Here is a 24148-nt window from a genome sequence, read left to right on the forward strand (position 1 = left end):
TGTATGACTGAAGCATTATGCTGTACACCGGAAATTGACACAACATTGTAAACTGACTATACTTCAATAAAAAAATATATATTTACCAAAAAAAAAAGAGAGAGAGAGAGAGAGAATCAACTGGCACCAGCAAAGGACAATATTATGAGCCTGGTCTCTGGGACTGGGCTGCCTGGCTTGGGATCCCCCTTCACAACTTACTAGCTGTGTGACACTGGGCTAGTGACTAAACCTCTCTGTGCTTCCATTCATCTGTTAAATGGGGTGATGATGACGTGCACTTCACTGGGTTGTTGTAAGGTTAAAGGAATTAATGCATGTTAAGTACTTAACACAGAGTCTATGTAAGTAGACGCTTTAAGAGCATTTTATATAACTATTGTTTCACTGATGTCCCAAAAGGGCAGATGCAGCCTGTGACAGATCAGCCTCTCAGTGTCCACTGGCACTGCCCAATTGAGATTCCTGGTGAGGAGAGGTGAAGGAGAGCCCCAGTGGGAGCCAGGTTACAGCTGAGGTGGGAAGGGACCAGTCATGGTGGGTGGCACAGATGCCACCATCTCCTGGGAGGCAGGGACAGTGTCTACCTCATTCACTGCATACCCCAGTGCCCAGAGTGGTGCCCACTGGAGTGTGAGCTCCTGGAGGGAGGGTGCTCAGCAAAGATCTGCTCAGTGAGTATGGATTTGCTGAAGGTCCTACAACTTAGCTGGAGTGGAGGGGCTGCAGGGACAGGGAGAGTGAGTAGGCCACTCCAGTGGTGGCAGCCGCTCGGGCAGGGTTTTCTTGGGGCATCTCCTGACTCTCTCTCTCAAACCTCTGCCTGGGACACCGAGCTGTCTTCATGAATGAGCTGCAGGGATGGGACCCTCCCAGGCCTTCTCCCACACACTCCTTTCATTTCCAGACTCTAATTCATGAGGACACAGTCCTATTCTTTGTGCTGTAGAAAACTTAGAATTTTAGACACGTAAACAGCCGGCAAGCGCCTGCACCACATTCTCTGTGACCTCTCAGAACACTAACGTTCTGCTTCTAAAGGAAATGTGATTCTGCTGCTCAGATCTTCACGTAGCCTTTGCTAAGGCATCTGTCTGCTCAGTAGATCAGGGCAGTTGTCAGCGCTAGAAGCTATAATTGACTCCCTCTTTTGTCTAATGTTCAGGAGAAAATGGAAAGTGGTAAAGCATGGTCGTTTAAAAGCGGTTATGTCACCTTGGGAAAGCTAGCTTAGCCACTCTGAACCTCAGCTTCCTCTTCTGTAAAAGGGGAACAGTGTTAGTACCAGCATGTAGGGCAGAGAGGATTAAACGGGATAAGCAGTTTCCCTCTCACAAGCACTTGCCCAATACATGGAAGCTATTGTTCCTGTAAATGTCATTATTAAAATCATGCAAAGAGGAGAGCAAATTGATGTGGCCCTGCTATAGGATCAGGATAGTCTGGAGCTAACAGCTCACTTGTTATGTAACCTGCTAGCCGTGGGTTTTAATCCCATCATTAAAATGGGATGAAATAACAAAGACCCTATTCCAGGACTATCAATAAATAGTCTTACAAAAGGGGAGAATATGCATGAAATGAGGCTTACTTTTGATTACCATCTAAAAATTAGTTTCAGAATGAATGATCCATTCAGTTGCTTGTGGTACGAGGGTAACACAGCCTGCACAGTTGTTGCAATTCTCTGCAGTCCATTTAAGTAGAAATGACATTTGCGTTGCTGAGGCAAAATATTTTCCCCCTGGTTGGTTTTTAAATAGTAAATAGCCATACAAAAGAATGAAATCTTGTCATTTGTGGAGAATGTGAATGGACCTCAAGAGCATTATACTAAGAGAAATGTCAGACAGAGAAAGAGAACTAGCTACCCTGTGATCTCACTTATATGTGGAATTTAAAGCAAAACAAAATAAAACAAAAACCAAGCTCACAGATACAGAGAACAGATTGGTAGTTGTCAGAGGCAAGGGGCGGGGGGTAGAAAAAATGAGTGAACGGGGTCAAAATGTACAAACTGACAGTTATAAGATAATTAAGTCATAAGGATATAATATGCAGCATGGTGACTATAGTTAATAATACTCTTGTGCATATTTAAAAGTTGCTAAGAGAGTAGATCTGAAAAGCCCTCATTATAAGAAAAATTTTTTTTGTAACTATGTGTGGTGATGGATGTTAACTGGACTTATTATGATAATCATTTCACAGTATATACAAATATCAAATCAATATGTTGTACATCTGAAACTAATATAATGTTATATGTCAACTATACGTCAATTTTTTTAAAGTAACGTAGTGTCACAAAGAGTGGAACAGCAAAACATTTTCAAAACTTTTAATAACTTTATTCTTTATACAAAAAGACAGTTTAAATTATGTCATGTGAATTGAGGACTTGTCAAGAGCTTCTAAGTTCACATCTTAGGAACATTCACATGTAACTTATGATACTAGCTATTGGTTAAATGGAACCAAAATAAAGGAAAACTGTTTTCAAAAAACAGTAAATAATTCTAGTGAATTTATAACATAATTTCTGAGTATTTAGAGAATTTTAAGTTGAAGAATTTGAGAATAAACATACCTTTTGCATACTACAGGGAAGACATTCTGCAAACAATGAAAAGATGGCCAGAGTAACATGTCTCTATTCTCAAAAAGCTGACAATTTAGAGGAGGTGGATGTATATACAGTTGACTTTGTTGCAAGGCCGAGCATGCTACCTTACTTTTCTTATACTTGCTGCAACCTCTCTTGCCCCCATGCCTAGCATAGTTCCTGGCAAATTCACAGGCATGCAGTGACTGTTTGTGGAAAGAATAAGCACTGTTATAGAGATATAAATAAAATGCTTTGGGAGGGCAACTGGGACCAAGGAGTGGTAAAAAGATCGGTCTTCCAAAGATGGCAGCATATAAATAGGTAAAGTTGGCCTTGTACCTACCCAACCATAGTATCAACCAACTACTTAATTACTTGTTTATATTATTGTCCCCACAAGGCTCCAAGCTCGCCAAGGGCAGGTGCCATATCTGTCTTGTTTACTAGCATCCTACATGGTGCACAGTACATAGCCCATAAGTGTTTGTGGGAAGAAAGAGGGTCATCTGATAAGAAGGGTCAAGGATTTTTTTTCCAGCTGCAAGTTAACAGCAACTCAACTCAAACCTGCTTAAACAAACTAAAAGAATTTTTTCATATACTATATGGAAACTTCATAGGGCTTCAAGTACGGCTGGATCTAGGAATCTGACCAATGTCCTCAAGAATCTTAATTGTTTAGAACAAGGTCGTATTAATACACCTGTACATATATATATACATATGTACTTATGTATATGGAATTAGGAAATTTAAATAGGAAAGAAAAAGGATGTTTTATTCCTAATAGGGAGTCATGGAAGCCTTCAGAAAGGGGAAAATAGGTGAGTTACACTTTCAGGACAGTTCTTCTCAAAGCAACTACAAATTCCTCCTGGTCCAGCCTTGAACTACTTCCTTCCTCGTAGTTAGGCAATGGGACTTAAAGAGTCCTCTCTTCTGGATTTCTGTACTCTGCTTCCCAGAATTCAGCTTCTCCACAACTCAGATAGCAATGTTAATCGTAGTTGTCGTGGCAGCAGGTGGTCGCAGTAGCAAACGTCTATGGAGCCTTATCTACACGCTGAGCATCATGTTGGGATCATTAGATACAGTCTCCACTTTCACCCTGAAAATAATTGTATGGGGTATTAGTCCCCTTTTACTGGAAAGGGACATGAGACTCAGGGAGGGTGGGTGGCTTGCCTCGGGGACCTGCGCAAGGAAACAGTGGAACTGGGAGTCGAACGCAAGTCCATTCAACTCCGGCGCCCACGCTCCCCACCTGCACTGTGCTGCCTCCCGCCGGTTCCTCCTCCCGTGTTCCAGGTGGGTCACAGCCCCACTCTCGGGTAGTGTGACTGAGGCAGTGACTTACAGTATTGAACAGGTCCTACAGAAGTGATGCTTTTCTGACCCGAGGCTCAGGGGTGCAGGAAGGGATGCTGAACCTCTGGGATCGCTCTCAACTTCAGTGTGTATGAGAACGTCAGGGAGATAGCTAAAGGTGCAGATTCCTGGGCTCCACTCCTAGAAAGTCTGGTTTCTAGGTTGAGGTGAGGCCTTGGAATCTGCATTTGAGCAAACACCCTACCACCAGTCCAGAGATTCTGGTGCTGGAGCTCCACACTGTGAGGAGTACTGCCTAGGCAGGGTGTGTGTGTGTGTGTGTGTGTGTGTGTGTGTGTCTGTGTGTTGCCTGCATGTGCAAGCCACATGCTCTAGTTCAAGGGTTGTCCTAGTAAGCTCCACGGAGGGCGTGTATAGATGTGCATGCACACGACCCAGTTTAGAAGAGCTCTGTCTACATAGGTTTTCATTTTCTTCTTTACATTTCACCATCTGAGCCTGGACTTTGCACTTAGGGTGACCAGATTCCCATTAAAAGGATCATCTTTCTCCATAAACTGCTCAGTGTATTCAAAAAAACTTTTTGGCAGAAAGTCATTCATCCCCTTTCTCTGGACCTGGGAACGGCAGTGGGAAGTGTTCAGGCCTTTTCCCAAATATAATCTCTGACTGTTCGAAGGCTGAGAATCTTCTCTGCCCACGGCCTCCTGGGACCCTGAGTGGCCTGCCTGTCGTTCGGGGGCACGGAGCATCCCCACACTGGAGATGTGGGAAAGATGGTCTCTGCCCTCGAGGACTTAAGGTCTTGGTGGTGAGACAGAACAAACCCATGCGAAAGAGTCAGGGAAACAAACACAACCAAAATAAGCCAAATGCAAATCCATGCAGCTGTGAGAATCCAAGTGCAGGCATAAGGTCCAGCAATTGGTGAAAGGGAAGCGGAAGAGGAAGTCGCATGTGAGGTGCCAGGTGGGCCCTCAGAAAGGCCTTCCTGGGGGAGGTCACTTCCGTGCAGTCCCAGACTCTCATCAGGCACTTACGGTGGGCCTGGTGACTGTGAGCATGGCATCCCCGATGTCTGCCTTTTGGGGAGCACAGTGCTGACTGCTCAGGGAGTCTGGGGCCAAGGAGATGCGGAGGCAACGCATAACGCACAGCACGTGCACAGGCCTCCTCAAGGCAGTGATGCTTTTGTCAGATTCCTGAAGGTAGCCCTGCCCCTGACTTTAGGGGAGTCAGGATGAAGCACAAAAGAAGCCTTGCCTGTGGTCTGCCCACTTCCTCTTTCCATCCTGGCTCATATGCCTATGTTGCATGGACACCTCAGGCTTCATGTGTAAACTCCGTCCACACACCACCACCCCAGAGGACCTAGGCCAGCCTTCGGACCTAGAGTTATGATCTACTCTCAGGAGGACCAATGCAGATAATAGCCCCTTGCTGGCCTGGAAGTGGGCTTGGGGCTGTTTGGACAGGGACTGGGGGTCCTGAGTCTACAGGGGTGAATGATCTGGAAGTGGGGGCACAGCAGATATGTTCCCTCCACCCAACAGGTTTCTCACTCTGTAGAGGGGGCAGAGCTGGATAAGGGCCAACATGGGCCTTTCAAAGCCTGGGGCCCAGGCAGGGATCCTGACTGCAGGTCTAAGCACAGTTCTGCCTAAGGGATGAGTTGGCATTAGGTAAACTAAAGTTAGGTTGAGGAAAGCCTTCCCATGTAAAGAAAGAACAACCAGTACAAGATCCACAAGAAGGGAAAAGCCTAGTTCACCTCCCTGAAACAGGGATGTGGCGAGGGCCGAGTGAGGTTGGAGAACAGACAGGGGCCTCGAGGGCTGGGGTGAGGATTCGGCTCTGCAAAGGATGCAGGCAAGACGTGGTGGACCAGGGAAAGGTGGTTTTGAATGGAGCAAGAACATTCCTCCCAAATTGAGCCTGTGTGATGCCGGTAAGGTATTTGACATGAGATGAGAGAGCAGGTTGTTTGCTTCAGCTGGGCCTAAGAGTACTGAGAAAGGCTGGAGGAGGAAGTTAAAAAAAACACTGGGGGAGCGATTGTGGAGGGGCTCTAGGCATGTAGGAAGGGGTCAGGGTCATCAGGGTAAGCACAGAGCCTCTGGGAGGAACCCTTAAAGAACTGGGCTAGGGGCCAGATTCTCTCTTCATGCTGTGCTGACCATTGAAGTAAGGCAAAATAATAAATGTAATGATAAATAATAAGTTTGAAAGTAAGGCAAAATAATCTGCCACATTTAACACCTTTCTACTCTAGAGTGATTCCCTACTCTTGAATCATAGTACTGTACACGTGTGCAATTTGTATGTTTTTCTGTGTGATTTCAGTGTCCTGAAATCCTTTTTGGATTGGCAATACATCCCATTGTCTGCTTAGTAAATATGACCAAGTTTGTGTCATCACTTTTTGTGTCATTTATTTTTTATAATTAGTGGTGACACTCTCATGACTTAATGCCTGTAGAATTATGAATACATTAGACCACAATAAGAATTGTCCCTGAAGTCTGTTAGCAGATGTTGGAGGGTAAGTGTGTGTGTGTGTGTGTGTGTGTGTGTGTGTATGATAACAGTGCTTACATAATCTCAGTAACCAAGCCCTGGGGACGCACACTCAGAGACGGAACAGTTGGTTTAAATTAGGTTTCCATGTGAAATACGGTATCACTATTTTTTTCCCTAGCATTGTGGGAAAGTATATGGAAAATGATTTGACTGATAGGGAATAAATCTGGTTGTGTGATCAGGTTTGAGGCGCAAACCACGTGATGGTCTGTACCTTCTTTGTGAAGCAGGTCTCTCCAGGGGAAGATGAATTAACCCTTTCAGGCCACTGCTCTAGTAAGTCATTGTGTGGTACCAGAATAGCCTGAAAGAACAGTGACTCTGCAGAGACACTGATTTGCTGTCAATTTCAATAAGAAGGGCTAAAGTCATAGAAAGAATATAGCCAGAGGCCTCAAGAACTAATGCATTGAGTGTCTTTTTTTTTTAATAGGTGTATCTTTATCGTTTAATTTTTTAAATTTATTTTGGGGGGAGGGGAGGGAATTCAGTTTATGTATTTACTTATTTATTTATTTTTGATGAAGGTCCTGGGGATTGAACCCAGGACCTCATGCATGCTAAGTATATGCACTGTACCACTGAGTTATCCCCACACTGGGTGTCTTTCAGGAATGATTTTAACGTTTCAGGATTTCATTTTTATTTGTGAGGAGATGGGTTTGAATGTCTAGCTCAAAGAGTCAATGATGTTATGATTCTAAGTGTTTTCTGATTATCTTATAGTAGGATAGGGCATATCAAAAGCTAATCACACCAAAGGAGGAATTGGCTGGAAGTATCCATGACCCCACTGGCAAAATAATTCCTTGCTCTAGAGAGCCAGAGTTCCACAGAGGTGACTTTTCACTGGGTAACCAGGTGAGGGGACAGGCGTGGAGACAGTGGATCAGAGCTTGCTCATAGCTGCAGGAGAAGGGGTGGCTCAAGGAATCCCAGAGGGTTCCTGTGTGCTCAAGGCGGTGCCAGGAGATCAGGTGAATGGTTATCTTCCTCCCAAGAGGCTCTGAATTCCTTGTAGGATGATGTGGACCCCAGCTCGTCATCCTAGGGGTCTGATTCCAGATCTGTTCTCCTGATGTTTCACAAGAGCCCAGCAACGTCCAGGGCAGGTGGAGAGCAGAAGTACCTGCTCGGAGCCCACTGGGCTGAGACCAGCCTCAGGGATGGCAGGTGGTTCATCACATTTCACTGCAGCCAATTTCAGAAGGGAAGAGACAGATTATTACGCAGGGCTCCCGGCTGGTACCAGAGTACAACCCTGTTTCAGACTGAAATTCCCCGTTGCTATTTCCCTCTTTGTTTCTGTGTAGGAAGAGGAAAGAGGTGTTTAGCATCATTCTCTTCTGTTCTGTTTTTTTCGTTTCTTTAGTCATTTCTTGGTACTCTTCTCGGTACCTTCTCCTTTGATTCCAACTCTGTCTTTAAACATGCAGCTCTTATTGAGTGCTTAGAAGGACCTACCAGTGCCAAGTTTTAAAAACTTAGCTACCCTTCATTAGATGAAAGAGCACCAGCCTGGGAGTCCTAGTTTTGACAGTGAATTGAATGTGACCTCCGAAAGTCATTTCCCCCATGAGCCTTAGATTCTTGATCAGGAAGAATGGGGTTGGACTGCCCTTTGTGGTTGCTGCCAACACGAAATGCCGTTCATTCCTCTCATTTTATTTGGGGTTGGGAGAGAGTCAAGGAAGCGGTTGCTTTAGACCTTAAACTCTTTTCTCCCTGCAGTTGTTGTCACGGGTCACCATGAACTCTCCGTTCAGGCTTCACTCTCACTGAAGTCAGGGAAGTGAGTTGCTCTGCAAGTTTCATCACTGTTGCTGAGCCACGTACAACTAATGGACCGTGAGGGGGTCAAGATCAAGGTTTTGATCTGTTAGCAACCAAGCTTATCAGCCCAGACGTTAACCAGGATGGGAAAGTAACTTAAGTGAACACTAGTGTCCAAGCACCAAAGTATAGTAGCAGCAGAATAATCCTAGAGACTAAGAGGATTCTGAGGCAGCGTTCACAAAGGGGAGACTTCAGTAGAAGATCCCTATTAAATATTATATTCCAGGCTGTGTAGTAGAAAAGACAAGTCACATTAGACTAAATTTAAGCCTCGAGCCAGGAGAACAGTAGATTTCATGTATACACATTAGGCGGTAGTGAGTGGTTAATGGTGTCACCTCTGGGGCCCAGCCCTCAGTTCTAATTCAGGTTTTGCCACCTATTGGTTGGGAACCTTGAGCAAGTCTCTTAGGCCCACTGTCCTTCCGTTTTCTCATGTATAAAATGAGGGTAGTTATAGTCCCTGACTATTAGGATTGTTGTGAGAGATAAGTGAGTTGATGTATATAAAGTGCTTAGAACAGTTATACAATAAATGTTGTATTGGTTCTCATTATCATTTAGTCATTTGAGGAACATAATAGATAACGCATTTATGAAAGATAGTTCAAAAAAATTTTTTTGCATTTTTTCACTTAATATTATACATTTTACTACTTGACGAATGGACTGCCATTCATGGGCTAAGTGCATTGATTACATTTAATCTTGCTCCATCGGTCAGATATACTTAAATCAATATTAATCTTGGGCTTTATTTTCTTATGGTCTCGTGGAATTTTATCGATGAAAATGGATTTTATGGGTTATATTTCAGCTTCATTTTAAAGATGGAGATGAAGAACACAGAGAGGGTTAATCCCATCACAAAGCGGTGATGAAGCTAGAGCTTCACTTCAGTCTCTTGGCCAGGTCCTTCCTTTCCTAATAAACTGATTTTTTTAAAAAGACATTATTCTTATGAAAAAATATGTATCAAGCTTCCAGGGCATGGTTTCAGTGGACGCATCTCTCCATCTCCAGGTGAGCTCCTGGGTGACGTGGCTGATCCTCACAGCGGGCTCCATGGAGGAGAAGCGGGAAGTCTTCTCGTACTTGGTGCATGTGGCCAAGTGCTGCTGGAACATGGGCAACTACAACGCCGTCATGGAGTTCTTGGCTGGCCTCAGGTATGGGCAGTGGGGAGTAGGGTGATCTGAGGGTTTCTTCTTACCAGCCGAAGGGCACTGATGTAATTGCCTGGGTAACCCTGTTTACCCAAACCAGGCAATGGGTAGTGATTATTTGGGGGAGATATATTCTCCTGTGCTAGTGCCACAATCCTGCCCCTCAAAGATGCTGCAGAATTCAGCCCCTGTGCACAGTCATGATCCTAATTGGCTGTGTCTGCTTTGATCCCATACTCTTGGCCTAGCTGAGTATCTGATTGCATAACTCCATCAACCCCATCACGGACCCCTTTCTTCCCCTGCCTTGCCCTGTAAGCTCCATTGTTACCGATCTCTTCCCAGCTCTGCCTTACGAATTACTTCAGCACTGTTAGCTCCCAGACGCTGACTGCCCTTAGTAATAACAGTGGCTAACATTGATAATAAGCATTTAATAATGTTAGCTCTCAGTAAATCAACTGAACTTCAGTTTAAAAAAAAGATAATCCAGAAAACAACAACAATGAAAAAGTTAGCTCTCGTTTTTACCGAACACTTACTATGTGTCAAGTATCAGACTAAGTATACTCTGTGGCATTAAATCTTTTAATTCTCAGAACAATTTTTTGAGGTAGATACTGTTATTATTCCCACACCATGCAAAAGAAGAAACTTCTAACTAAGGTTAGAAGAAGTTAAGCCACTCACCCAAGGTCACCTGGCATGGCTGGATGCGAACGCAGGCAGCCTTGACTTCAGAGCCCTTGCCCTTAACCTCTGTGATATCCTGCTCTTACACTTTCTCCATCAAGCTAATAATAAGATCACCATTCTGTCACTAAAGCCTCCTGCATTATTCCCTTTCAGCCTCAGGTACCTTGTGTAAAGTAATGGCCCCTCTCTCTTGGGGGTGGCAGTGTGGAGTGAGGAAGAAGAGTGTGGGCGGTCAAATTACAATAACAGGGAACCAAATCCTGGCTCCCCCATGGAGTAGCTGTGTAATCTGGGCCAGTGACCTGACCTCACTGAGCCTCAGTTTCTTCATCTGTAAATGGGGACAATAATGAAAAGCACCTACCCCTTTACAGAGGACTTAGTGAGATAATGTCAGGTGTTGAGCATGTGTGTCTTGCCTGGAGTTAAGCTCCAGAGAACCCATCATTGCTGCTGTTGTCTGAGCTTCACCTTCCCAGTGAGGATTCTCACTATAAATAGATCTTGCTTAAAAACATTTTGAGGTTTTTCCCTTTGATTCTCCAGGCCCCACATAGGGATTCAGGGTTGGAAGCTGAGAGGAAAATTCTGAGTTGGAAAGTTTTTTTGTCCTTTTGAACTTTCTTAACTAAGAATAAACTCAAATCATCCTGTCACTGGCATTTAATATGGTCATACAAATGCACTGGGCATAGCTCAAAAGGAGAAACAGAAAAACTATGGGGAGAATAGGAGGCTATATCCAGATGACTCGGTTCTCTTTTAATAAATCTTCTACAAAGAACTTGTGCTATTTTTCTCTTTAAAAAAATCACATTGGGATAAAACAGTTCTGTTTTAATGATGCTTATCCTTCTGGGTTTGGCTGGCAAACTGGTGTTGGCTGTTGTCTGGGGACCTCATTTCCTCTCTTCTGGATATCACTGTCCCCACAGCATGGCAGCCGGCTCCCTCCGAGGTGGGCAGTCCAAAAGAGCAAGGCAGAAGCTGCAGTGCCGTTTCTGCCCTGGCCTCAGAAGTCACACACTGTCACCTCTGACACACTGCACTGGTCGCATAGGACCAGCACTGGTCCATGGTGGATGGGGACTGCACTGCAGCAGGAGGCCATCCTGGAGGTTGGCTGCCACATACCATGTATTAGAGATTCTCTTGATATAAGGATGGCCTCAGGAATGACGCACGGAGGCCTTGAGTGAATGTGACTTTTAGACCCAACTTAGTTTGAATTAGAAATCCAAAAGGTCCATAAAGCCAAGTAATTCTTTCTTAGGTGAGCAATAACCTCAAACCAGCTAAACCTCAATATTGATTCCTGTGCCTTGCAGACCCACTGCCCCTAGTTTCATGCTCCAATATTTGGCTTAAAATTGAACTGCTCTTTACAAATAGATGGGTAAAAGTACCAGGTGTATTTGCTCTTTGGCTGGAACAACATACAATATTCACAACATATCCAGGAGGTAAGTTGCTAGATGACCTTATGTTGGAATGACGGTGGAGGCAGAGCTCATGTGTGTACTTTTAGGTTTGAAAATATTTTGATTACAAGTTATTGAACTACACCAATATAACTGAAGTTTTTCATTTTTTAAACAGTTAGATGAGAAGAGGGTACAACCTTATTAAGTGACTTCGATTTTCTATAGACTGTCTGTTTTGTTTCCTCAAAATAAATTCTCAGCTATTTCTAGGAAACAATTAGAAGTACAAAGAATTATATATAACAATATTTACTCAATTTTAGTATCAATATAAAATAACCCAAAAGTCAACTATATCTCAATTTTTAAATAATAACCCAAATGAACACCAAGAGAAAAATGAAGGAAATAACATGATGCCCATACAATGGAATATTATTTAGCCACCAAAAATGATATTTATGAAAAATGTTTAATATCATTGGAAAACAAATAACACATAATATGTCAAACTACCTGGGAACAAAACTGTCTGTACTTAATAACCTTAGCAATATTTAACCAAAATTTATAAAATATTTAGACTAGACAGACACAAATGGAGTAAATACTGGAAGGAAATATACCTAATGTTGTCTGTGTATGGAAGAACTATGGGTGGATTTTCGATATTTGGGGTATTTTCCAGATTGTCTACAATAAGCATCTAGTACCTTTATGATCATAAAAAGAAACAAAAGTTTTTTAAAAGTGCCAGTTCACAGTCTAACAAAGGATCGCTGATCTTTGCTGAGATTTGTCTTTGCCCCCCCAGCGTTCCATGACTGCGCCATTACTCACAGTGAGAAGGGTGAATAAATAATGAGAACTGTGTCTCACTCATGGCACTCTGTTTATTTAAACCTCCAATCCGTGCCCCCAAAAGGATTCTCACCACCTTATAAGGAACCCGTTGTAGGACAGGCTGGACTTAGTGGGATGAAATCAGGAGACAATTTTATTTTTCTGACCTCACTGTCTTTCAAACCTGCCCCATTGGCTCTCCCTTCCCAGACTCTGGATCACACCTCGGGGGATCCTGTGTCTTTCCTGGTCTCTCATGTGGTTAATAAGCAGTCTCATTCCCCTATGCCCAGGAGCGTGAAGGAATCTCAGAATCGTTCAGCTGTGCCAAAAAAGCAGGTTGCCTTCAAGTACCTGCGTTTGTATAAAGTTTAAAGACACACAAACAATTCTACAAACTGCTTATCTACCTGTGTCTGGAAGGTATCAGTTGTGAGGAAAGAACTCTGAAGTCGCAGTTGGTCCCCTGTGGTGAGGGAGGAGGACATGGAGGGATCTGCTGGGGCCTCAACCATATTAATTAATATTTTATTTTTCAAACTGAGAGGTTGATGCATGGATGTTTGTCATGTTGTACTTCTTTGTCTTTTGCATATCTTAGATATTACATAATAATTTTTAAAATCCAGTCTGATAGAAATGAAAATTTCAACTTCTCATTTAAAGCTTCACCCTTGCCCCACACTTCCCAGCCCCACTAGTCTCCAAAAGCCACCTTAGGGTGGGAAGATATGTTTACCTTTTCTCTTCCTTTTCCTCCAGCTCAGGGTCCCAACACAAAAAGTGAGCAGAAGAGGAGAAGAGGGGAGGAGTAAAGTCTTCCTTGACTGGGGCAGCTGTGATCTGGCCTTGATGCCCCCACAGAGAGCCGTGTGGGGGTGCTTTCAGGGTTTCTTCCTAGTTACCTGCTCTAGCTTCCCCCACTTCCTGTCCCATAGGGACCTCCCACTGCACCATCACCTGGTAAGGGGCAGTGCACCCTCTGGCCTGACCAACCACTCAGTCCTTGCCCCCTGGCCTCTGGTTCTGGAGGTTCCTCCCTCACAGACTCCACTAGGGTCACCTCAATTGGCAGGCAGGCCTTTCAAGACAGCTCGGGTCCAAATGCCTTTCAGTATCTGTTCCTGATGCAGAAACACTCAGCATTTTGTCCTCCCAGACTCTGCAAATGCAGGACACACCCACTGGAACCTTCCCTCATGTTGCCATCCCGTGGCTCTAGGCAGCCTTTCCTCTTTAGGCTTCCTAGTCACACAGCAGCAAGTGTGCGTGATCAGCAAACTGCCAGGACCCGGGTCAGCCTCTCCATAGAGTTCCCTTGAAGCCCCTGTACTTGGGGTGATTTGCTCCTTCTCACATATGGCACCCTGACAGCCCTGGCCAAAGAAGCATTCCCTACCTGGCTGCTCAGGTCCAGTTCCTCTGCTGATGGAGGGTGGGAGACCTCTGAGGGCAGGCAGTTTGGGTCTCCTGGTGACCACCCGCTGCCTCTTTTTAGAAGGTGGAGTTCAATGTCACCTGTTGTTCTCAGCAGCAGTTTCAAAATAGGAAAAGTCTCATTTAACATCCTCTTCAAGGGGAGGGTATAGCTCAGTGGTATAGTGCCTGCTTAGCTTGTATGAGGTCCTGGGTTCAATTCCCAGTACCTCCACTTAAAAAATAAATAAATACATAAACCTAATTACCTCCTCCCAAAAAATAATTTTAAAAAATTTTAATTTAAGTAAAATAGAATGACATCATCATCTAAAAAAACAAATTCTGTTCTGCAAATAATACTTTAAGATAATGTCCCTCAAGATGGGCCAATGACTTAATGTCAAAGCTGGATTCAGTAGAAGCGGTTTACAAAAGAAGCCAAAATAGACTTCATACGTATCAGTGCAGGACTGGCCTAATCCAATAACATTTCAGAGATCAGGAGGAGTGGATGGAACACGTTTTCTGTGAGCCAGCCTCCGTAAATATTTGTAGAAACCATATTACCCACGAATTTTCCCTTTTGGGAAACCAGAGAAACTCAAACTGAAGTTCAGCGCCCACCCTCCAAAATTAACTCCTCCCACACATGTTTTTGTATGTATCTGTCCTATTTAATTTTGTGCTTCAATTTATTAAAGTAATAGTCACATCATGTGGGGAAGTAGGTGGAGATGTGAGTATTAAAACATAAAGGAAACAAACAGAAAGAATGAATTTGTATGAAATTTAGGCTCTTTACTGTAAGTTATATTATTTCTCCTTTGGCCTAAAAAAAAAATGTCACTGACTTGCAATAGGTCAAGAAAAGTTTTAAAAATGTGGCAGTTTATGGACCAGTCTGACCTGGAGACCATGAGGAGCCTGAAGGATGCTATGGCCCAGCACGAATCCTCCTGCGAGTACAGGAAGGTGGTAACGCGAGCGCTGCACATCCCTGGCTGTAAGGTGGTCCCGTTCTGTGGCGTGTTTCTTAAAGAGCTCTGCGAGGTGCTTGACGGAGCCTCTGGCCTCATGAAGCTTTGCCCGAGGTACAATTCCCAAGAAGAAACTCTAGAGGTGAGGCCTTTCAAAATCTTCGTGGTCTAGAGAGTCTTTGTTGCCACTTGGCTCATCACTCACTGAAGCCAGAGAAGAGCTCTCTGAGCCCAGGGTTATCACCTCTCACTGCTGTGTTGGATAACAGTTGGGTCCTTGGAAGTTCCAGAGAAAAGTAAGCCAGCTAGCACTGTCTGGGGCTTCATGTTGTTGAGTTAGCGTTAATGGGACCACGTGTAACTACAAGGACAGATGGGGGTTGTTTTCTGATTTTTTTTTAAAGGTTGATGGGATTGACTTCTCTCTTCTTGGGTGGGAATGTCTGGGTGCAGAGGATATGAGAGTAGTAACTTTCTTGAATCAGTGGAAGAAAGACTTGGGGGAGGTCAACGCCCCCTTCCTTTCCTCCTTTGTGGGAGGATGCTGGGGAAGCTGGTGCCCCCTCTAAGGACAATCACTGCCTCTTTTCTCCCTGGCCGATTGCATCTCGTTCCTGATCCCCAGAGTGGAGAGGACCATGGGAGCTCAGACTCAGGGCATTGGGCAGTGGAGAAAAGGCGCATTGAGAAATGCAAGATGATACAGAAACCTCTGTATGGTGTTTAGAAATGAAAGGAAGTGCTCGCTTCAGCAGCACATATACTAAAATTGGAATGATACAGAGAAGATTAGCATGGCCCCTGTGCAAGGATGACACGCAAATTCATGAAGCGTTCCTTATTTTTAAATGTTAAAAAAGAAAGAAAGAAATGAAAGGAAGGGGAAGGTATAGATCAATGACAGAGCGTGAACTTAGGATGCACAAGATCCTGGGTTCAATCTCCAGTACCTCTGTTTAGAAGATAAATAAATAAATGAATAAACCTAATTACCCACACACACACACACACACACACACAAAAGAAAAAAGCAACTAAAAGGGAAGAACTTTATGGAGAATTTTGAAGAATCTCATACCTGGAAGTCCCACACCCAAATCTAGACTCATTCTCCCCATGGTGACAGCACCCACTGCTTACTTTACACACACACATGCTCACACTCACACATGCTCCTTCTCAGTGGCAGTAAGAAAAAACTCCTTTAAAACTGCAGCCTCTTCCAGGTCACCTGGGAACCAAAGCATCGCGTGGAATCCGGGAGACTTAAGAGCCCCTGACAGGTGCCGGCAGCACTACCGGCTTACAGCTCCCTGGCTTCTAAAGGGGATTCAAGGTGCAAGAAATGGAGGAGAAAGCTTATAGAAAGCCCCCCAAGCTGCACCCACACCGGCTCCCTCACCTCTCAGGAGGAGGAAACACATCTCATGGCCTCACTGCCCCTCTCACCTCTGATGGGAGAAACTTCCTTCCTGATCACAAATACAGACAATAAGAGCTTACAAACCACCAGGAAGTCCATGTGTTACAATAGGATATACGGAAAATAAAGGAAAATGTTACCCTTTCTCAACCATTTCCTTGGGCCCCAGGCATTTTATCTGGTTCCATAGGATAATAGACTTTGTCGAGGTTTTTCTCAATTCTCACTACGAGGATAAAATAACCCTGCCCTTCCTCCGTAAAGTAGCTAATCTTCTCCCTAGGGAACCTTGAAATAATATTGCTTTCTGTGTTGTAAATTCGAAGTGGAGTGTTGATTCCTAGAGGGACTAAAGTTGTCTTAGTGGAAACAATAGTGAGTTGGATATTTCATGTGGTGAAAGGGAAAAATGTTTTTCCTGGAGGTTCTGTTTTTTCCCCCTCAATAAAATAGGCCCAAATGCCATTATTTATGACTGTTATGATTTCGTTCCCTTAGCCAAGTAGATTCTTCAGATGTAGTGTGTGAAGTTGCAAAAACAAATTCTGAATATGTTTTTCTGTAGTTTGTAGCCGATTACAGTGGACAAGATAATTTCTTACAACGAGTGGGACAAAATGGCTTAAAGAATTCGGAGAAGGAGTCCACGGTCAACAGCATCTTCCAGATCATCAGGAGCTGCAGTCGAAGCCTGGAGACGGAGGAGGACAGCCCCAGTGAGGGGACCGGCTCTAGGAAAAATTCCCTGAAGGATAAAGCCCGATGGCAGTAAGTTTTACATTTTTAAAGTTAGGTTGCTTATTTCTTCTTTTTCCTACTCCAGTTTGGTTTCAGGTCGACATTTCATAAAAACCCACCACCTTTATCCATAAGCTGAGCTTCTTTATCTTTAAATTTTTCCAATTCTGTATTAGGATTTACCTTTCTAATCTGGATATTTTGTTCTAAAATTTAACTTCTTGCTGTCTGTGATCCCTTCTTAAAAACTAGAGCTGTCCTGCCGTTTCTAAAAATGTAACAAATTAAATTTCAGAATTAGAACCATGATCCTTTATTTATTTCATAGCTGCTATAAAAATGATTTTTATTCATTGTGGGTGGGGCAGAGGGGTGAGTGTTAACATATTTTTAAATCAAATATACTGAGTTAGTAGGGCTGGAGTCGGTCATACCCAGAAATCAGTATTGTGGCAGCTCCCTTGACCTCTGGTTGATTCTAAGGCAGGTCATTTCAGGATCTCACTTTCAGGTGGCCTCTGCAGCTTTGTGACTGCTCAGTTGTTCCAATTGCTGTGTATTGTCAGGCATTGCAGTCTGGCCAGGCATGCGTACTTGACCCACAACCAGATGAGAAGTCCAGAAATCAGTGGTCTTGGGGCAGGCATTGCATCACTTCAAGTCCATTTACTCATAGTGAAGCCCCACTCAAATGGCAGAGCCTGGCCCAGCTAGAGGAATCCTTGAGCACCATCCAAAACTATTACATCTATTGACTTTGACATCTTGGCCACGAAAGGCTTTATTTGTGTTCAGTACTCATGAATCATACCTTGAAGTTGTCCTCGAGTCCTTGTACATGTATATGTATGTTTGTGAGACATTGCTGTTTGTTTTGCAGAGCCTTTCCCAGTTATCTGTGTGTGGGGGAGCTTTCATTGGGAAGGGGGACAGTGTTTTTGGAAAACAATTTCTTTGGAATTGTAGCGCTAGATCTTTAGAATCAGTTGTAAACACAGAAATGAATGCCTGTGTCTGAATCTCTAACGCTATTATGTTTCAAGGAGGTAAGTCTGTATCCAGATTTCTCCAAAGTCTTTGGACTTTCTTCCAAACCTCACTTCATAGCTCATTCCCCCATAGAGGACCCAAGTGCTCGAAGATTAATCATTACCGCCCTTACCACAGTGTCTCATCCCTAAAGCTCAAATGTCTCACAAGTAAGTTTCAACTATTTGTTCTTTTTAAGTGTATCTCAAGTCAAAGATTATTTGAAAGTTTTCTCACTAATTTTTGCTGACATTAGTGCCACTCTATATATAAAGAGAGAGGACCATCTACAAATAAGCACAAAGACGCATCTTATAGCCATCTAAGTCCTGAATCTGTATCTAAGTCTATCTACCTATCTCTATATATAGATATCATGTATATGTCTACATCCTCCCACAAAGGATTTTGTAGATGCTTATAAGAATAAATATGAATAATTGAAGATATTAAGGAAAAAGGAAAACAGGATCGGAAAAAATAAAACATACAGAAATATATACTATATGATGTTTACAGTGACTAAATTTTGTTCTGAGATAGTGGCCAAAGGAAAGAGGGAATCAGGATTCACAGTATTTGTGAGAAAAATCAAATATATTTGGGAGAAGCATGCCTTTTCCTCATATTGATATCTGGCTAAAATTCCTTCCTTAAATCCTTAAATAATGGATACATTACCCCTGAATAGATAAAATCATGAATTTCATATGACTCTTTTTTATAACAGCTTTCACTTGGGGCCCTGGGTGTGGGTGTGGGTGTATAGGTGTGTATGTAAATTACAGGTGTCACCTTTTCTAAAATACTTTTAGAAATGCTACCTTGGTTGAGTCTCAGAGACCAAGCCTCTGAGCTTTCCATTTACCATTCTTTCCTTTTGTCTGGGATTCTGTCCAGTGATCAGTTTCTTGCCTCATCTCATCACCTCCCATGAAATCTTTATATCCAATTTTCTGCTTATTCCCTTGTCCTCTCCATAATTATTTTTATCATCTACGTCCTAAGAACATTGCTCTTCCACTTCCCATTTTTCAGACTCTGCTTGTAAGCACTCTTAGAAGGGGTAAAAAGTAATACAACAATGCAAGTATTTCTTTTACAAAACCTGCGAAGTCATATTGAAATTTATGTACCTCAGTACCAGTAAGTGTTCTTACCCCAAGTGACTGCTACTTTGAAAAGAACCACTGAACCACATAGGATAGGTGTAAGGGTGTCTAATAGAATTCACTGAAACTAGATCAGCACTGTTTCCAGGACCATCTACCAGGACTTTGGAATCCATTCCTGATCCAGAGTCCCACGTTAAAATATCCAGCACAAGGTTGTATGTGGAAAAGAGATTTCCAGATCCCAAAACCCCTGGGAAGTGTGGTTTGTTGTTGATTTGGTTGAAACAAGGACTCTACAAACAATAACCTCCAATCTCCATTCCTGTGGCAGCCACCAACCCTGTGAAAATTACAAGGAAAGAAGGGACAATCTCATGGTCTTGTGGTTCATCCAGCCTGTAGAGTACTCATAATTTTTCTCAAACCTCTCAGCTACTCCTGCCCGAAAACCCATTTGAAGCCCTCACAGAAGTCCCAGAAAAGTGATCATAAAAGGTTTAAGACTTCAGCAGGAAAGGAACTGGACTGAGAGACTCAAAATGTCAGTAGGATGTTAAGACCAACTTGTCCAGCTCATCATCATCCTGTACAAATGAGGAAGTGGTACCCAGAGAGGTGAAGTCACTCTCCTAAGTGATGCCTGGCAGAGCTGGGGTGTGAGCCTGACCACGTGTTCAACTGCAGAACAGGATCTTTTCTTCTTCAGTGTTTAAGGCATTTCTTGTCACTGAAGAGGAGCTAACCCTTAGCTTCTTTTTGTTTCTAGTCCCTGTAGATTAGGAACATCTTAATTCTAAAAACATTCCAATTACATTTCATATAAGGTATAAAGCTCATTAATAGTGACTTTTCAAATTTACCACCATGAAGAATAAATAAGCTTTGCCTGTGTGAACATGTGTAAGTCATGAAGGCATAAGAGTTGCATATGGCACAATTGTAAGAAAATGGAAATTAAGGTGTGCAGAGAAGAGTGTTGGGACATATAGGAGCTGCAGCTTCTTATTACCAATATTGTTGACCCTCTTTAAGATGCTGCAGCTTAAGAAGGATTTGTACATTTGGAGAAATCAGATATAAGTAGTTCAGACAGAAGCTGAGAATGGAAGCTGCTTGAGATAATTAAGAGCTCAAAGCTTGTAGTCACATTGTCTGGGACTGAATCTTACCCCCACCAGTTACTATATGTGTCACCTGGGTAGGTGACTTAATCTTCCTAAGGCTCAGTTTTTTAATCTGCAAGATGGGAATGATCAGAATACCTTATAGGGTTGTTGTACGTGAGATGACTGTAAAATAAGCAATTTACATTTTAAATGCCGTATAAATGGTGGCTATTGTAATTAATACCTGCCATTACACCCTTTAGATGCCAAGCTGGGTACTTAAGGTGTGGGCACCTGTGGCAGCAGTCACCATTTTAGGTGAGGTGACCCCTCAGTCACCCTTTCTTTCCTTATTGGAGACAGACCTCCTACCCCAACAACCTCCTTAGAGACTTGCCTGGAAGATGATCCAACTCCTGAGGGATAAAAATAAGAAAGCTAAGCGTAAGGAGGTAGAGTACTTGAGAAAAGATCATAGTTACCAAGATTTGCCAGACACACACATGCACTGACGTGCACACACAAAATAATAAAATCATAGGAAACCAATCAGTTATTCTCCACTGAGGATGGTGCAGACAAGTCCCAATCTTACGGACACCTACCTCATAACATCCTTTAGGGACAGCTGACTGCTTCTGCCAAGCCCAGACCTTAACATGGTCTCTGCCACCCCCACTCTGGCTTTGCTGAGGGTACCTGGGACTGGGGATACCTACCCGCTTCTGTCCCCTTGACCAAGACCCAATCCTGCTTCTGTGACCTGTAAGAAAGAAAGCTATTTTCCCACTATCTGCACAACATTCAGTTTAAGCTTGTTTGTCACTTGAATGCCAACTTGAAACTTGGACTCCATTTTTACAGAAAAGCAATATTTGTTTAGGTGTCTATGTTCTAGGATGTTGACTCTGCAAATACTATCCAAACAATAATAATGCTAGTAATATTTAACATGCTAGTATTTATAGAGAGCCTACTCTTAAACAAACACTGTGCTAAATACTTTTCATATATTAAATTAGCTAATCCTCACAGCACTGCCATTTCACTCAGGGCCAGAATTTAACCTCAGGCAGGCTGGCTCTGAAGTCCTCACACTACCCAGACATACAATAGAAGCTGCCTACGGTTGAGGAAGGTGCTAGGTTAATTAAAAGCAAGAATTTGCCAGAAGCAAGCTTAGAACTCTGGATTTTATTACAGGGACCAGCTATAGCAAGTCCTTTGGAAAAGGTGTGCATTTTCTTCTATCTTACAAAATTAAATGTAGTCTTATCATTTGATGAATCATGTTTATGTAATCATATTAATTTTGCAGGAAGTAACACAACATTATTAAGAAACTACGTAACCAGGATGATAAATAGCCCACTTGTCCTCTAATACAAGATTTTCATTGGAATACATAAAAACAAAAAGTGTTCATCTATCAATTTATGGTTTCTCATGGAAGGATGCTTCAGATCCTCCTCCGGGGTCAGACACAGACTTTCCTATTGTTTTCACTCCTTGGTCCTCTCCTTAAGGCATATGACCTAAGTTTGACTAGGTAGTTTCTTTGCTGGTAAACCATATCTTTGATTTGGTTAATGTTATTTAATTCCTGAACAGCTCTTTAAGTTCCACATTATTCCTTCTTGTAAACCCACAGAAACTTGTTTCCTAAGAGAATCAGTCATAGAAGTGCATAAAATTCACCATATGATCTAAGTTTCTAGTTTCCTTCTTGAACTTATTTCATTACAAACAGTTGTCAGTCTTATCTTGGCCATTAGTCCCTGGAAGAATGCTTTTTAAAGGAATTATTAACATCAGACATTAGTTCTTCTTGTGTTCTAAAATAGCTCCTGGTCCTAAGAAGGACAGTGTCCTCTCTCTCCCAACTTACATCATCCCTGAGCACCAGAAACAGGCCCCAGAGAAGCCTCATAATTTTTCTTCCCAGATACCACTTTCCATAATGCCTGTAGTTTTTCACTGGAAAATACTTGATTGAGCTCAGAACTCAAATTAAATGGAATATGGAAAACCCCATTTCTCTTGCTAAATTAAAAGCAGAAGTTCTATGTCCAGATTAACATGTGTTACATTTCACAGGTACTGATGCTCACCAATTGAATCCTTCTTACTCTTAAAAAAAACAAGAAGTGTGACAGGGAGAATGTGGAAGTGGTCCCAGAGAAAGGAAATAAAAAGATGAAAGAACTTGGATATGGCCCTGAAGAAAGCCCCATTAGAGGAACAGCTGGGCTATTTTGCCTAGAGAAAAGGAAATGGGAAGAAAAAGTGACAGGATGAAACCTCGGTCTTTTTATGCTTAAATATAATTGTGTACTGCATTGAGCCAGACGCTGTGCTGAGTTTTTTTTTTTTTACAAGTATTATCTTATTTGAGCTTCACTATTACTCATTATTAAGTGGGTATTATCTTTTTGCCATTAACAGATGAGTAAAGGTGAGGTTCAGAGAGGTTGAGTGATTTGACTAGCTCACCCAGCGAAGAGGGTGGAGCCAAACATTACAACCAAGGTGACTCTAGAGGGCATGTTCCTAACCACCATGCATATGTATAAAGCATGGACAGAAGTATTATGCAGAAGACCTAAGTTTTGGTTTTCCATTGTTACTGAGAGCAATTGCAGAGGGACAGAGCTAAGTTAAATACAAAAGATTTTCCTCCTTTTTCTTTCTTTCTTCACTTTTTATGGTGAAAAGTAACATTAAGGAAAGTGTGTAAGAAAGAATGGATTTAGACCTGGGACCCAGATCTTGATTTCTAATAACACTCTTCAATGAAAGAAAGCAAAGCTCCTTGGAAAAATGGCTAGTTCTAGGTCTGGGATAGGAAATACACAAGATGAGCCTGGAGCATCTTCTTGTGCCAAAAAGTAAAGCAGTGCTGTAGAAAAAAACCCACAATAATGGGGTTATATCAGGCTATGCCAAAGAAGCACAAGAGCCAACTGAAAGAGCTCCCGATGGCCTAGGCTGGAACAATTTGCAACAAAATAAAGTAGTATTATATTATAATCCCAAGTATTGTATAAATATTTGTGAATCCATATACGTAAATGATAAATAAACAAATGAAGGAGAAGAAACAAATCTCCCACGTGGAAGAATTTCAAATAACTTATACAGATACTTGCCCTCTAAGAAGTAGAGCAGGACTCTCCATCCTTAAGTGTGGGCTGCACACAGTGACTTCCTTCCAAAGAGGACAGTATAAAAGGAGTTGTCTTTTTTTTTTTAAGTAAGTTTACAGTGGGACAGGACCAGCACTACTTCAGCCAGGTCAACATCGACAGGGTAAGTCATGTCAATAGTATGTTCCCTGGATATGATGTGATGAGAATGGCACTCTACCTCTGTGGTCTTCCTCCCCAGAACCCATCTAATTAAGAGAAAAATATCAGGCAAATTCTAATTGATGGTCATTCTACAAAACGCCTAACAACTGCTCCTCAAAACTGTCAAGATCGTCAAAAACAGTGAAAGTCTGAGAAACTGTGACATAAAGAAGTATGACGATTAAATGTAACATGGTATCCTAGATGAGATCCTGGAACAGAAAACGGAAACAGGTTAAAAAAAAAAAGCTAAGGAAATCTAAACAGAGTATGCACTTCAATTAATAATGATGCATCGGTATTGGTTCATGAATTGTGTCAAATACACCACCCTACTGTAAGATGTCAGTAATAGGGAAAACTGGATGTGGGTTATACTATCTTTGCAGTTTCTCTACAAATCTAAAAATATTCTAAAATTAATTTTCAAAAAAAACTAATGTATTTGAATAATTGTCTAGTAAATGCGTGCATAACTACAATCCAGAGTGAAAACATTGCCAGCACCC

General features: G+C 42.5%; 1 protein-coding gene and 1 non-coding gene across 2 annotated transcripts in view; both read left to right on the plus strand.

The window, feature by feature from the left end:
* PLCE1 (phospholipase C epsilon 1) overlaps positions 1-24148 on the plus strand; it is a 299846-nt gene that overhangs the window by 202174 nt on the left and 73524 nt on the right. The window contains exons 5-7 of the mRNA XM_072971645.1: positions 9377-9522; positions 14762-15020; positions 16867-17069. Coding sequence (XP_072827746.1) covers positions 9377-9522; positions 14762-15020; positions 16867-17069 — 608 coding nt within the window. The remainder of the gene's footprint in view (positions 1-9376; positions 9523-14761; positions 15021-16866; positions 17070-24148) is intronic.
* LOC116282467 (U6 spliceosomal RNA) lies at positions 15618-15724 on the plus strand. Its single transcript, XR_004191981.1, has one exon. It is a non-coding gene; the product is annotated as a U6 spliceosomal RNA (small nuclear RNA).

The sequence above is a fragment of the Vicugna pacos genome, chromosome 11, assembly GCF_048564905.1.
Source record: "Vicugna pacos chromosome 11, VicPac4, whole genome shotgun sequence".
In the NCBI taxonomy this organism is placed as follows: domain Eukaryota; kingdom Metazoa; phylum Chordata; class Mammalia; order Artiodactyla; family Camelidae; genus Vicugna; species Vicugna pacos.